Source organism: Ascaphus truei, chromosome 6 (assembly GCF_040206685.1).
Source record: "Ascaphus truei isolate aAscTru1 chromosome 6, aAscTru1.hap1, whole genome shotgun sequence".
NCBI classification, from domain to species: domain Eukaryota; kingdom Metazoa; phylum Chordata; class Amphibia; order Anura; family Ascaphidae; genus Ascaphus; species Ascaphus truei.
In genome coordinates this window covers 33,136,789-33,151,573 of record NC_134488.1, presented here as the reverse complement: position 1 = coordinate 33,151,573, position 14,785 = coordinate 33,136,789, and the positions used below count along the sequence as shown (strand labels likewise).

The 14,785-nt window shown below is 48.2% G+C and overlaps 1 protein-coding gene across 1 annotated transcript in view; it reads right to left on the bottom strand.

The window, feature by feature from the left end:
* The window catches only part of SLC9A1 (solute carrier family 9 member A1), a 61,615-nt gene extending 59,891 nt beyond the window's left edge, over positions 1 to 1,724 (bottom strand). The window contains 1 exon segment of the mRNA XM_075603896.1: positions 617 to 1,724. Within this exon segment, the coding sequence (XP_075460011.1) occupies positions 617 to 926 (310 nt within the window). The 5' untranslated portion in view covers positions 927 to 1,724.
* Positions 1,725 to 14,785: the final 13,061 nt, after the last annotated feature.

The following is a 14,785-nucleotide window of genomic DNA, read 5'->3' as shown; positions in this document are numbered from 1 at the left end:
CGCAGTGTAACACTTCCCAGCCAGAGCGTCAGCGTAACCCCTTCCCTGACTGAGTGCCCTGCAGAGCATCGCAGTGTAACCCCTTCCCTGAGTGCTCTGCAGAGCATCGCAGTGTAACCCCTTCCCTGCAGTGTCACAGTGTAACCCCTTCCCTGAGTGCCCTGCAGAGCATCGCAGTGTAACCCCTTCCCTGCAGAGTGTCACAGTGTAACCCCTTCCCTGAGTGCCCTGCAGAGCATCGCAGTGTAACCCCTTCCCTGCAGTGTCACAGTGTAACCCCTTCCCTGAGTGCCCTGCAGAGCATCGCAGTGTAACCCTTCCCTGCAGTGTCACAGTGTAACCCCTTCCCTGCCAGAGTGTGCAGGTCACCCCAGTGTAACCCCGCCGGGCTTCGCAGTGTAACCCCTTCCCTGCCAGGGAGCCCTGCAGAGCATCGCAGTGTAACCCCTTCCCTGCCAGAGCTAGCCCTGCAGAGTATCACAATATCATCCCTTGAGTCTGCAGCTCCTGTGATAATTAGGTGTACCCAGGGGGGCAGCAGCTGAGCCCACAACCAACCTCACAGGACGGCAAGGAAGGTTGGCATCTCTCGGCCCTGGCACCTGCGCCCACTTACCCAGCTTCATGAGACACGCCAGCAGGATCCACAGAGCGATCTCGAAGGGCATCCGCACGTAGTCATAATCCAGGGACAGCACAGGGAATAGCTTGTGTTTGCCATGCCCGCCAGCTGCTGTGTGGTTCCCGCTCCTGTTGGCACCAGGCAAGGGGGTGACCCCAGGATGCACATGAGGTGGGGAGGTGATGCCCGGCGGGTCAGTCTCAAGGCTCAGAAGTGCATGCGACAGCAGGTTGGACTTGGGTGCCAGGCTAGGCACCAGTGCCAGGATGAGGAGGAGATACCCCCCAACATCTCTTACCAACATCCCACCTGTATATATATATATATATATACTCCACAGAGGATCAAATACCTATATACACACCCCTATGCAACTGAATAACCCTAAATATACACAGGGCCAAAAGATGTATACTGTACATGTATCTGTATAACACACACTATACTCCTCCAATAACCCTATCGATATACAGGAACCGGACTGATATATATATATTTAGTCACTCTTCTCCTATACAATCAAGCAACCCTATGTATGTTGGAAGAGGGCTCATGTTACTATATACCGGTATATATATACACACACATACTTGACGCACTATACCCCCAGTGATGGGATATTTATAAATACACAATGCCTTGCAATAGCCAATTTATTTCTATATATATATATCAAATAGAATATGCCTTCAGCCTGTATAGACAATTAGGTCCATAAGTTATATACGGTATGTTGGAATGATATAGGGTGTATATGCATATATATATATACACACATTTCCTGAGTGTATATCGTCTTCCTTGGGGGTGAATACTGCTATGTGTATGGGGATCCTTGGGGCATAAACAGTCCGGGGGTTCTGTGGTCCCTCCCTAGCACAGGTATGTATAGAGGGATGTATATATGTGATATAGGGGGTGTGTGTATATATCTATATTGGGTCACACATAGGTTTAGATATATTGTGCTATCCCCCTCTCCCTCCCTCCGGTACAGGCCTCTTTTCCCCGGTGTTTCCTGGTCCCGCCTCCCCTGGGTCCCCCCTCCGGTCCCGGCCTGCACTCCCTGCAGCTGCACGGCTGCTCTGTGCTCCTCCACCGCCGCCGACTCGCTTTATATCCGCTGACAAGCGAGAGAGGCCGGAGGATGGAGCGGCCAGAGAGACTAGGGAGACCCCTGCAGGCCTGGAGGTGAACTAACCCTCTCTCCCTCCCTCTCTCTTTCTATCTCTCTCTCTCTTTCTCTCTACTCTCTCTTTCCCTCTACTCTCTCTTTCCTCCCTTCTCTCTCTCCCTCCCTCTCTCTTTCTCCCCCTCTCTCTTTCTCTCTACTCTCCCTCCCTCTCTCTTTCTCTCCCCTCTCTCTTTCTCTCTACTCTCTCTTTCCTCCCTTCCCTTTCTCTCTCCCTCTCTCTTTCTCTCCCCTCTCTCTTTCTCTCTACTCTCTCTACCTCCCTTCCCTTTCTCTCTTTCTTTCATTCTCCCTCCTCTCTCTCCCCCCCTGTCGCCCTCCCAAATACCATCCCATTGCTCTCCCCTCTATTTCTCCTCCAAAATCTTCTTCCCAGCGGGGAGTTTAGAATCATGTAAATGTTTCAGATTAACCCTTTCTGGTGGTTGCCTGTGGATCACAGGTACTCAATGTCTTGTATATAATGTATACCCTGCTCATTTATGTAACTGTACTTGTAACCATGTATTATTTGTTTTACTCTGTGCCCAGGACATACTTGAATACGAGAAATAACTCTCAATGTCTTACTTCCTGGTAAAACATTTTATAAATAAAATAAATAATGTATCTGATCTCACACGCGCTGTTAGTACTGTGACCAGATTTTCAAAATGAAAAACCGGGACACATGAAAAAATTATTTATAAAACAAATTACATCACGTGACGCACCCCGTTGCCATGACAACGAGACACTGACGTCAGGCGGTGGTGACATGTTGCCATGACAATGTGGCATCACGTGATGCCTCGGCGCCATAATGCGTCCCGTTGTCATTTCAACTTGATGCCGCGTCTCGTTGTTATGGCAATGGGCATTACGTGACGTCGCGCAGCCATGTATTGGAATTTGGAGGTGAGGATACAGCCAAAGGCGAGATAAATATATAATAAAAAGATCTAAAAAACGTTATCTCCGGGTTAGCCTTCAATAAAAGGTGGGAACCCTGGCTGCAGTGTGTGTGTTTTGTGTATAGAGGTAGGCCCTGCAGTGTGTGTTTGTGTGTATAGAGGTGGGGGCTGCAGTGTGTGCGTTTTGTGTATAGAGGTGGACCCTGCAGTGTGTGTTTGTGTGTATAGAGGTGGGGGCTGCAGTGTGTGTTTGTGTGTATAGAGGTGAGGGCTTTGCTTGGGCCCTTCAACTCTTCCAGCCAGGGCATTATTGGCCAGGAATACCCAGTTCGGAGGGGATGATTACTACTTCAAAATGTGTTTATTTCCAATTCTTAACATAACACAAACCCTCGTTTCCCCCTCTTCCCTCCCGTTCTCTCTCTCTCTCTCTCTCTGCTCCCTCACGTGTGTGTGTGTGTGTGTGTGTGTGTGTGTGTGTGTATGTGTGTGTGTGTGTGTGTGTGTGTGTGTGTGTGTGTGTGTGTGTGTTTTCTAAAATAGTTTAAAAAAAGAATGAAAAGCAACATACTGTATATTGTTTTTATTATTTGTATAATTTTCTGGACTGACCTGAGCTCTGTATGGATCAGTGGTGGTCTGTCAAAACTCGTCCTCGTGGCAGGCACGTCAATGTCCATTGTGAGTGCCCACGCTGCAGGGAAAAGGGTGCACAAATATGAATTTGAAATCAGCATTTAAATGCAATACATTTAAATGTCTAGACAGCAGCAGAAAAACCCCACAAACCACCTTTTTTAAAGTTTAACTTCAACATAACAAATTCTATTAAGTAAAGGGATTTCACTATCAGAAATAAAACAAACCACTTTGCAGCCTGAAATCTGAAATGTACTTTCTCTACTCTACTTTAATTGCAATTAAATAAATAATGAAGACATTAAGTAAAATTAAAATAATTAACAAACTAAAATGAAATAAATAATTAATTGACATTAATTAAAATTAAATTACAAAAATGTAGGCAATAATTAAAATTAAGACATTTTAAAAATGTGACATTCCTGACCTTGTGTGTACGCCCACGCTGATCCTTTGTGAAGATAGTTGCAGAACCGGGTACAGGAGTGCCCGGCAGGTAAACTCCAAGTGCACCAACGGTGCCATTATTCACTCCGGGACACGGTGGCTGCGCAGTCACACACTTACACATCCACTGACTCACTTGGGGGTGGGGGAACGTATTCCAAGAGGGAACTGGACACGGGGTGGGATCACCCGGTGAAGGGAGAGGGAGAGTGAGCGTTCAGAAGGACGCTGGTAGTAGTGTCTCCTCTAGGGAGGGACACCTGTTGACTAAACTGATGGTTGCTACAAGTAATGCATATTGGTTAAGGTATATTGCTGTGTGTGTGTGTTCATGTACATAAGTTCCTGAGAAGACCCACTTCCCCAAGGGCGGAAGCTGTCGCAGGTGGAGGCGCTGCACCAAGTTATCAGTATTGTGAGCACCCCAGGCTCTCCGTGGCAGAGGCTTAGGCCCTGTGAGCCTACAGGTTATACAGCATATGGTAGTGGCCTGTGTTCGATAGGAACCAGGGCTACATTAAGAATTGGAAATAAACACATTTTGAAGTAGTAATCATCCCTCCGTACTGGGTATTCCTGGCAAATAATGCCCTGGCAGGAAGAGTTGAAGGGCCCAAGCAAAGCCCTCACCTCTATACACACAAACACACACTGCAGCCCCCACCTCTATACACACAAACACACACTGCATGGCCCACCTCTATACATACCAACACACACTGCAGCCAGGGTTCCCACCTTTTATTGAAGGCTAACCCGGAGATAACGTTTTTTAGATCTTTTTATTATATATTTATCTTGCCTTTGGCTGTATCCTCACCTCCAAATTCCATCAACATAGCTGCGCGACGTCACGTAATGCCCATTGCCATAAAAACGAGACGCGGCATCAAGTGGAAATGACAACGGGACGCATTATGGAGCCGAGGCATCACGTGATGCCACATTGTCATAGCAACATGTCACCACCGCCTGATGTCAGTGTCTCGTTGTCATGGCAACGGGGTGCGTCACGTGATGTAATTTATTTTATAAATAATTTTTGAATGTGTCCCGGTTTTTCATTTTGAAAATCTGACCCACATAGGGGTACTGACCCACACACCCACACACAGAGCCACCGACCCCCCCCCCCCACACACAGAGCCACTGACCCCCCCCCACACACACACACAGAGCCACTGACACACACACCCCTTAGAAGGAAGCAGCTCAGTTTGCTCCGACCTCCAACCAGTCCCCTGCGGCCCGCATCCTACAAAGCCCCGCCCCCGACTTCCTTCAACCAATCCCCTGCGGCCCAGCCGGCATTCTGCAAATCCTCACCAGCTGCCGCATCTTCTCCACACAGCCGCTTTGCGCCGCACCCCTGCATCGCCGCATCCTGGTAGAAAAACCAGGACCAGGGCCAAAACCCGGGACATTTCCGGGACAGACCGGCAACCGGGACAGGAATGAAAAAAACAGGACTGTCCCGGCAGAATCGGGATGTCTGGTCACCCTAGCTATTAGAGAGGTTTGGGGATCCTTACAATGCATTTGATCTCAGACGCGCTATTAGAGAGGATTGGGGTTCCTTACAATGCATCTGATCTCAGACGCGCTATTAGAGAGGGTTGGGGTTCCTTACAATGCATCTGATCTCAGACGCGCTGTTAGAGAGGGTTGGGGTTCCTTACAATGCACCTGATCCCAGACGCACTATTAGAGAGGGTTGGGGCTCCTTACAATGCGGCTGATCTCGGACGCGCTATTAGAGAGGGTTGGGGTTTCTTACAATGCATCTGATCTCAGACGCATTATTAGAGAGTGTTGGGATTCCTTACAATGCATCTGATCTCAGACGCGCTATTAGAGAGGGTTGGGGTTCCTTACAATGCATCTGATCTCGGACGCGCTATTAGAGAGGGTTGGGGATCCTTACAATGTATCTGATCTCAGACGCACTATTAGAGAGGGTTGGAGATCCTTACAATGCATCTGATCTCAGACGCGCTATTAGAGAGGGTTGGGGTTCCTTACAATGCATCTGATCTCAGACGCGCTATTAGAGAGGGTTGGAGATTCTTACAATGCATCTGATCTCAGACGCGCTATTAGAGAGGGTTGGGGTTCCTTACAATGCATCTGATCTCAGACGCGCTATTAGAGAGGGTTGGAGATCCTTACAATGCATCTGATCTCAGACGCGCTATTAGAGAGGGTTGGGGTTCCTTACAATGCATCTGATCTCAGACGCGCTATTAGAGAGGGTTGGAGATCCTTACAATGCATCTGATCTCAGACGCGCTATTAGAGAGGGTTGGGGTTCCTTACAATGCATCTGATCTCAGACGCGCTATTAGAGAGGGTTGGAGATCCTTACAATGCATCTGATCTCAGACGCGCTATTAGAGAGGGTTGGGGTTCCTTACAATGCATCTGATCTCAGACGCGCTATTAGAGAGGATTGGGGTTCCTTACAATGCATCTGATCTCAGACGCGCTATTAGAGAGGGTTGGGGTTCCTTACAATGCATCTGATCTCAGACGCGCTATTAGAGAGGGTTGGGGTTCCTTACAATGCATCTGATCTCAGACGCGCTGTTAGAGAGGGTTGGGGTTCCTTACAATGCACCTGATCCCAGACGCACTATTAGAGAGGGTTGGGGCTCCTTACAATGCGGCTGATCTCGGACGCGCTATTAGAGAGGGTTGGGGTTCCTTACAATGCGTCTGATCTCAGACGCGCTATTAGAGAGGGTCGGGGTTCCTTACAATGCATCTGATCTCAGACGCGCTATTAGAGAGGGTCGGGGTTCCTTACAATGCATCTGATCCCAGATGCGCTATTAGAGAGGATTGGGGTTCCTTACAATGCATCGGATCTCAGACGCGCTATTAGAGAGGGTTGGGGTTTCTTACAATGCATCTGATCTCAGACGCATTATTAGAGAGTGTTGGGGTTCCTTACAATGCATCTGATCTCAGACGCGCTATTAGAGAGGGTTGGGGTTCCTTACAATGCATCTGATCTCGGACGCGCTATTAGAGAGGGTTGGGGATTCTTACAATGCATCTGATCTCAGACGCACTATTAGAGAGGGTTGGAGATCCTTACAATGCATCTGATCTCAGACGCGCTCTTAGAGAGGGTTGGGGTTCCTTACAATGCATCTGATCTCAGACGCACTATTAGAGAGGGTTGGGGTTCCGTACAATGCATCTGATCTCAGACGCGCTATTAGAGAGGGTTGGGGTTCCTTACAATGCACCTGATCTCGGACGCGCTATTAGAGAGGGTTGGGGTTCCTTACAATGCATCTGATCTCAGACGCGCTATTAGAGAGGGTTGGGGCTCCGCAGAACTTTACATAGGGTTCCTTAACCAAAAGAATGTTGGAAACCACTGCCGTAGATTGGTATTTGCGCAGAACTCTCCTGGGGACTGGTAGGATCTATAAGAAATATAACAACATTTGGAGGATGTTAATTTTCACTGAATTTACCCTCCCGAACCAGCTATACTCTATCCATTCCACGCCTTCATTTCTTTTCCGAGTAAACTAATCAGATCAGTATAGTTAGCATTCTATAAGGATGATCAATGAGTATGACGATGAATTGCTAGATATTGGACGAATTCGAGTTTCCATCTGAAGTTGAAGTAAAGTTTAAAGAGTTTACATTTTAGAGGTTCAATACCTGCTTAAAGCGCCTGTAACAGGAACATATCCCTGTTCGGATAAAGCTGCCTCAGAGCTCAGAATCCAGCATAGAGCTAGTTAATTGCAGCCACTCAATTAGCCAGTCTCCACCTGAACTAATAAGAGCTCTGTAAAAAGCCTCATATGAGACACAAATATTGTTGCCAGACGGCTTCTCCAAAAATACAGGACTGAATGGCGAAAGGTGCATCAGGTCACTATATCCAGGGAGGTAAATACCGGACACATACATGTCCAGTATTACAGTACCTCTCATTTTTTACCGGACAGATTATCCAAATACAGGACAGTCCAGTTCAATACCGGACACCTGGCAACCCTAGACACAAAAGGGAGATTTTCCTCAGCACACAAGGGTGCTGACCTGAGGAAAGGGGTCTTGAATGTACAGGAGGACTGTGTATTGAAAGCAAGACTCAAGGGGACCAGACCACTTTTCCTGGACCCAGGAACCTGCCAGAGGCTGGACCCTCCAACACACCTGGACACCAATGACCTTGAAGGTCCACCTGCTTTAAGGTACCTCTGAGACTTTGGGGGTGGTATACTGGTAAGGGGCTTTCCCCAACAGTCTTACAGATAGGGACTGTGGAGTAAGTTATTCCTTACACAGGGATAGGTGTTTGTTGTTTTGTGTATATTTTTGTTTGCTGTCTTGTTTAACGGAACAGGCAATAAAGCCTTATGTTAATTTCACCCTAAATGGTCTCCATTAGCATACCTCTGCACACACCTCTTACAGCGCTAAAGCCACCAATTTGGTATTGTTCCTTTTATTGCCCAATAGAATCCTAAAATGATCTAAATCACTAACCAAATTTGGGAGTGAGGTTAGTGGTTTTGTAATTCATAATAGGATGTCATCTGCGTATAGTGTCATTTTAAATTAGTGTGACATTTGCTTAAAACCCAAGATGTTCTCGTTTAGTCTAATCTTGTTAGCTAAGGGTTCCGAACATAAGGCAAAGATCAGGGGTGAAAGGGGACAACCCTGTCTGGTGCCATTATTTATTCTAAGCCGATCTGCTGTGATTCCAGACATAGAAAAGGGGTTACTGTAGGAGCATTATACAGAGTTCAAATTCCCATCAGAAAGGGACCATCACATTTTAAAGGCAGATCATGTTTTAAACATAAATGTTCCCATTTAAGCGATCAAAGACGTTCTTGGTGTTTTGTTTAAATTAGCGAAGTGTGTTGGGTCTATTGCCTTCCTAATATTATCTGAGGCTTGTCTATTACATAAAAAGCCAGTCTGGTCGTGGTTCATCAAGTAGGCAAAATCCTCATTCGATCTAGACGCCCAAATCTTGACTGTGATGTTAGTTTAAGGATATTGGGTAATAGTTACTGCAATGCATCAGGTTCCTGCCTGGTTTACGGATGACTGAAATTTGAGTCGGTAGCACGGATTCCGCAATAGCTGCACCAAGAGTTGTACGACTTGCACAAAAATAACATGGGAAGGGACCATCCAGTTTCTTCTAATAAAGATTTGATAGCCCATTCGGACCAGGGGCTTTTGAATTTTTAAGTTCTTCACATGTTGGCGAGTACTATTCCCACTTTAGCCGGGTGAGATCCCCATTCCTCTAATAGGCGCTATCTTAAAGGGCACATTGCTAACTGAAAACAAGAAACGGTGACAGGACACATTTCCATACACATGACGATACACACAAACCTATTTACAGGACTCACAGTGAGGACCCCAGTCATAACTCTGAAGAACCTGCTTCTAGAACAAAGAGTGGGGCTATATATGTACCCTTCTATCTCCCTATGGTGATATCACTGGTCACAAGATCTGCAAGGGAGTGGCAACCCCTTTTGCACAAACATCCTACATCAGATGATGAGGAAGGGCAATACCAGGGTGATCCCACTCGGTTAACCCATTAAGGCCATTAACTCCTTACATTACTTAGTAGTCCCCAGAGGGAGCGACATTGGTATTACCTCTCTGGGTGTGTGTGTGTATACCGGTATTACCTCTCTGGGTGTGCATGTGTATACCGGTATTACATCTCTGGGCGTGTATGTGTATACTGGTATTACCTCTCTGGGTGTGTGTGTGTGTATACCGGTATTACATCTCTGGGCGTGTATGTGTATACCGGTATTACCTCTCTGGGTGTGTATGTGTATACCGGTATTACCTCTCTGGGTGTGTATGTGTATACCGGTATTACCTCTCTGGACATGTATGTGTATACCGGTATTACCTCTCTGGACATGTATGTGTATAACGGTATTACCTCTCTGGGCGTGTATGTGTATACCGGTATTACCTCTCTGGGCGTGTATATGTATACCGGTATTACCTCTCTGGGTGAGTATGTGTATACCGGGATTACCTCTCTGGGTGTGTGTGTGTGTGTATACCGGTATTACCTCTCAGGGCGTGTGTGTATACCGGTATTACCTCTCTGGGTGTGTATGTGTATACCGGTATTACCTCTCTGGGTGTGTGTGTGTATACCGGTATTACCTCTCTGGGTGTGTGTGTGTATACCGGTATTACCTCTCTGGACGTGTATGTGTATAATATTACCTCTCTGGGCGTGTGTGTGTATACCGGTATTACCTCTCTGGGTGTGTGCGTGTGTATACCGGTATTACCTCTCTGGGCGTGTGTGTGTATATCGGTATTACCTCTCTGGGCGTGTATGTGTACACCGGTATTACCTCTCTGGGCGTTTATGTGTATACCGGTATTACCTCTCTGGGCGTGTGTGTGTATACCAGTATTACCTCTCTGGGCGTGTATGTGTATACCGGTTATTACCTCTCTGTACGTGTATGTGTATACCGGTATTACCTCTCTGGGCGTGTATGTGTATACCGGTATTACCTCTCTGGGCGTGTATGTGTATACCGGTATTACCTCTCTTTACGTGTATGTGTATACCAGTATTAACCTCTCTTTACGTGTATGTGTATACCAGTATTAACCTCTCTGGACATGTATGTGTATACCGGTATTACCTCTCTGGGCGTGTATGTGTATACCGGTATTACCTCTCTGGGCGTGTATGTGTATACCGATATTACCTCTCTGGGCGTGTGTGTGTATACCGGTATTACCTCTCTGGGCGTGTATGTGTATACCGGTATTACCTCTCTGGGTGTGTGTGTGTGTGTGTGTATACCGGTATTACCTCTCAGGGCGTGTGTGTATACCGGTATTACCTCTCTGGGTGTGTATGTGTATACCGCTATTACCTCTCAGGGCGTGAGTGTATACCGGTATTACCTCTCTGGGTGTGTATGTGTATACCGGTATTACCTCTCTGGGTGTGTGTGTGTGTATACCGGTATTACCTCTCTGGACATGTATGTGTATACCGGTATTACCTCTCTGGGCGTGTGTGTATACCGGTATTACCTCTCTGGGCGTGTGTGTGTATACCGGTATTACCTCTCTGGGCGTGTATGTGTACACCGGTATTACCTCTCTGGGCGTGTATGTGTATACCGGTATTACCTCTCTGGGCGTGTATGTGTATACCAGTATTACCTCTCTGGGCGTGTATGTGTATACCGGTATTACCTCTCTGGGTGTGTATGTGTATACCGGTATTACCTCTCTGGGCGTGTGTGTGTATACCGGTATTACCTCTCTGGGCGTGTATGTGTATACCGATATTACCTCTCTGGGCGTGTATGTGTATACCGGTATTACCTCTCTGGGCATGTATGTGTATACCGGTATTACCTCTCTGGGCATGTATGTGTATACCGGTATTACCTTTCTGGGCGTGTATGTGTATACCGGTATTACCTCTCTGGGCGTGTATGTGTATACCGGTATTACCTCTCTGGGCGTGTATGTGTATACCGGTATTACCTCTCTGGGCGTGTATATGTATACCGGTATTACCTCTCTGGGCGTGTATGTGTATACCGGTATTACCTCTCTGGGCGTGTATGTGTATACCGGTATTACCTCTCTGGGCGTGTATGTGTATACCGGTATTACCTCTCTGGGCGTGTATGTGTATACCGGTATTACCTCTCTGTACGTGTATGTGTATACCAGTATTACCTCTCTGTACGTGTATGTGTATACCGGTATTACCTATCTGTACGTGCATGGGGTGGCAATCACCCATGCGCACGTGGGTGGCAAGCCCCCCCAAATTGGGAAATCCACCACTGATCATCAGCCCTGGTCTCCCCACGGCTGGATGAAGCCTCCCCAACGATCTTCCAGGTGCTGCAGTGCAGCCTCTGCCTCATGTTGCTCCAACACATTTTCTGATTTAATGTAAAACATCTAGTACGGCAGGCATAACCTTATAGGGGTCTGCGTTAAAATGGATACCACGCAGAAGATGACACTGTGTGCTCATTTGAATGACATTTCCCAGAATCCCTTGCTACAGTGGAAGCGCTGTATGCTGGGAGATAATGGGGAAAGGCGGAGCTGCGTGTTTTTATTTATCCTAATTGCACCTAACCCATTGGCTGCTGCTCTGCACTTATACTCCAGGGACAGCGCTATCACGTGAGCTCCTGACGAAGCACTACGTGCGAAACGCGTAGCGGTCACGTGGTGGCAGTTCCTGTGGAGTATTTGCAGCTGGTGGAAGCGGGTCCCCTTGTCTCTAGCAGGGTAAGTTACTCGGATTGGTCCGGACCCTCTCTGTAGTGCTTAGCTAGATCACTTTGGTTACCCCCTACCCCACATCTACCATTTTGGTGAATTACCAGTCCCGTTTTTAGTATAATTGTTTTGACTCATTGTTGTTTTAACCCTGCATCAGTGGATGGTTACCCACTGTCTTAGATTAATAAATCGTTTACACCCCTCAGTGCACTTGTCTGCCTTTTGTTTTCTACTGTTTGTGAGCCCCCCTCGTGGGAGCTCACTTTTGTAGGGGACGTGTGGAATCCCCCCCCCCCCCCCAGACTGTAGGCTGCAAGAGGGAGTCTTCACAGTACCCACGTTAGCGCGGAGCAACTCAATCCCTACGGGGCTGCAGACCTGTCTGACGTGTGAAAGTGCTCACAAGTGATCTATTTATTTGCTGACTTCATCTAAAACGTACAAGGTAAGAAGAATCGTGTTCCGACTTGCGTGGTCCCTGGACACTAGGAAGGAAGATCCAGCACTTCACAATGTCAGCACATAATCCTGAGATGACTTCAACGCGTTTCGCAGGTATGCTTCGTATGTTGCTCAACAATGTATATACATGTATTCAAACATTCATGGAATAGTTATGTAGAGCTGTACTACCAGCAAATGGCCACTAGAGGGATGATTGCCCCGTTGTGTTGTGTAGAGCAGCACCTGATACCTGAACTCAGGGGGAGCTGCTGTATTAACCTCTTAATGACTGAGCGTACTGCACCAACCCACTCCCTGAATACACTGCGATGCTCTGCAGAGCTATCTCTGGCAGGGTTAGGCCTGACGCTCTGCAGGGTTCTCTACAGCAGGGTTAGGAGTGATGCTCTGCAATGCTCTCTCCGGCAGGGTTAGGCATGACGCTCTGCAAGACTCTCTACGGCAGGGTTAGGAGTGATGCTCTGCAGGGCTCTCTCTCAAGCAGTGTTAGGAGAGATGCTCTGCATGGCTCTACGGAAGGGTTAGGCGTGATGCTCTGCAAGACTCTCTACGGAAGGGTTAGGCGCAACACTCTGAAGGGCTCTTTCTCCCTGGCAGGGTTAGGAGTGATGCTCTGCAGGGTTCTCTATAGCAGGGTTAGGCGTGACACTCTGCAGGGTTCTCTATGGCAGGGTTAGGCGTGACACTCTGCAGGGTTAGGCGTGATGCTCTGCAGGGTCCTCTATAGCAGGGTTAGGCGTGACGCTCTGCAGGGTCCTCTATCGCAGGGTTAGGCGTGACACTCTGCAGGGTTAGGCGTGATGCTCTGCAGGGTCCTCTATAGCAGGGTTAGGCGTGATGCTCTGCAGGGTCCTTTATAGCAGGGTTAGGCTTGACGCTCTGCAGAGTCCTCTATAGCAGGGTTAGGCGTGACGCTCTGCAGGGTCCTCTATAGCAGGGTTAGGCGTGACGCTCTGCAGGGTCCTCTATAGCATGGTTAGGCGTGACGCTCTGCAGGGTCCTCTATAGCAGGGTTAGGCGTGACGCTCTGCAGGGTCCTCTATAGCAGGGTTAGGCGTGACGCTCTGCAGGGTCCTCTATAGCAGGGTTAGGCGTGACGCTCTGCAGGGTCCTCTATAGCAGGGTTAGGCGTGACGCTCTGCAGGGTCCTCTATAGCAGGGTTAGGCGTGACGCTCTGCAGGGTCCTCTATAGCAGGGTTAGGCGTGACGCTCTGCAGGGTCCTCTATAGCAGGGTTAGGCGTGACGCTCTGCAGGGTCCTCTATAGCAGGGTTAGGCGTGACGCTCTGCTCATGGCTCGAGTTTCACATCCCAGGTTGGTTTAATTTTCCTGACTGATCAATTACCAGGTCAGAGACAACCTGCACCGCACAGAGCCCGCACCGCAGAGCCTGCAGAGCCTCCTCCCGTCCTGCAGAGCCTCCTTCCGTCCTGCAGAGCCTCCTTCATCTTGAGCATCCTGCTGCCCTGCAGAGCATTCCTCTGCCCCCCCTCAGCTCACAATGACTCCGCACTGCTCTGTCCTGCTCTTCCTCCTCACTGCTGCATCCTCTCTCTGTGCCACAGGTCAGTAACCAGCCTCTGCTTCTGCAATGCTCTGCAGACCATGTGTTAGCGGAGCGAGTCTCTGTAGAGAGCGATGTTCTGCAGTGCTAGGGTGATATGTTCTGCAGTGTTAGGGAGCGATGTTCTGCAGTATTAGGGAGCGATGTTCTGCAGTGCTAGGGTGATATGTTCTGCAGTGTTAGGGAGCGATGTTCTGCAGTATTAGGGAGCGATGTTCTGCAGTGTTAGGGAGCGATGTTCTGCAGTGTTAGGAAATGATGTTCTGCAGTGTTAGGGAATGATGTTCTGCAGTGTTAGGGAGCGATGTTCTGCAGTGTTAGGGAGCGATGTTCTGCAGTGTTAGGGAGCGATGTTCTGCAGTGTTAGGGAATGATGTTCTGCAGTGTTAGGGAATGATGTTCTGCAGTGTTAGGGAGCGATGTTCTGCAGTGTTAGGTAACGATGTTCTGCAGTGTTAGGGAGCGATGTTCTGCAGTGTTAGGGAGCGATGTTCTGCAGTGTTAGGGAATGATGTTCTGCAGTGTTAGGGAGCGATGTTCTGCAGTGTTAGGGAGCGATGTTCTGCAGTGTTAGGGAATGATGTTCTGCAGTGTTAGGGAATGATGTTCTGCAGTGTTAGGGAGCGATGTTCTGCAGTGT